The sequence below is a fragment of the Geospiza fortis genome, unplaced genomic scaffold (assembly GCF_000277835.1).
Source record: "Geospiza fortis unplaced genomic scaffold, GeoFor_1.0 scaffold41, whole genome shotgun sequence".
Classification (NCBI taxonomy): Eukaryota; Metazoa; Chordata; class Aves; order Passeriformes; family Thraupidae; genus Geospiza; species Geospiza fortis.
This window is the reverse complement of record NW_005054299.1, coordinates 20946611-20947084: the sequence shown is the minus strand read 5'-3', so window position 1 is coordinate 20947084 and position 474 is coordinate 20946611. Positions and strand designations below refer to the sequence as shown.

The 474-nt window shown below is 53.2% G+C and overlaps 1 protein-coding gene across 1 annotated transcript in view; it reads left to right on the top strand.

Annotated features, from left to right (window-relative positions):
- The first annotated feature begins 332 nt into the window (after positions 1 to 332).
- The window catches only part of PDE10A (phosphodiesterase 10A), a 338217-nt gene continuing 338075 nt past the window's right edge, over positions 333 to 474 (top strand). The window contains exon 1 of the mRNA XM_031060068.1: positions 333 to 464. Coding sequence (XP_030915928.1) covers positions 374 to 464 — 91 coding nt within the window. The 5' untranslated portion in view covers positions 333 to 373. The remainder of the gene's footprint in view (positions 465 to 474) is intronic.

The window sequence follows — 474 nt, the reverse complement described above, 5'->3', positions numbered from 1 at the left end:
CCATTACAAGGAAAAAAAGCACCACCTGCTAACATTTGGAAAAGCAGCAGAAGACCATTACCACTATCTTTAATTTTCACTCACACACTCAGATGAATAAGCAAGGAAGGGGGAGACCTCAGCAGCCCCTCTAGACGTGGGGCTGAATTGATGGGATTGTGATTTGTAGGATTTCTCCACTTAGTCCCTGCCTCCTACTTGCTCTCCAGCCACTCCAAAGTCTCTTCCCCTCTCTTTAAGCAGCGATTTCTTTCAATCTCTCTCTCTCCCTCCCTGTGTCTCTCTCCCTTCACACTCTCCCTCTCTCTCTACATACACTCATCTCCCCGGAGAGAGAGAGAGAGGAGAAACTCAACTCCCAAACACCGACCAGATGTCGAAGAAACGCAAAGCCCTGGAGGGCGGCGGAGCCCCGCTCCCCCCCGAGGACCCCAGAGCCTGCTTTGGGGCCGGCGAGGAGCAAGGTAGGGCGGC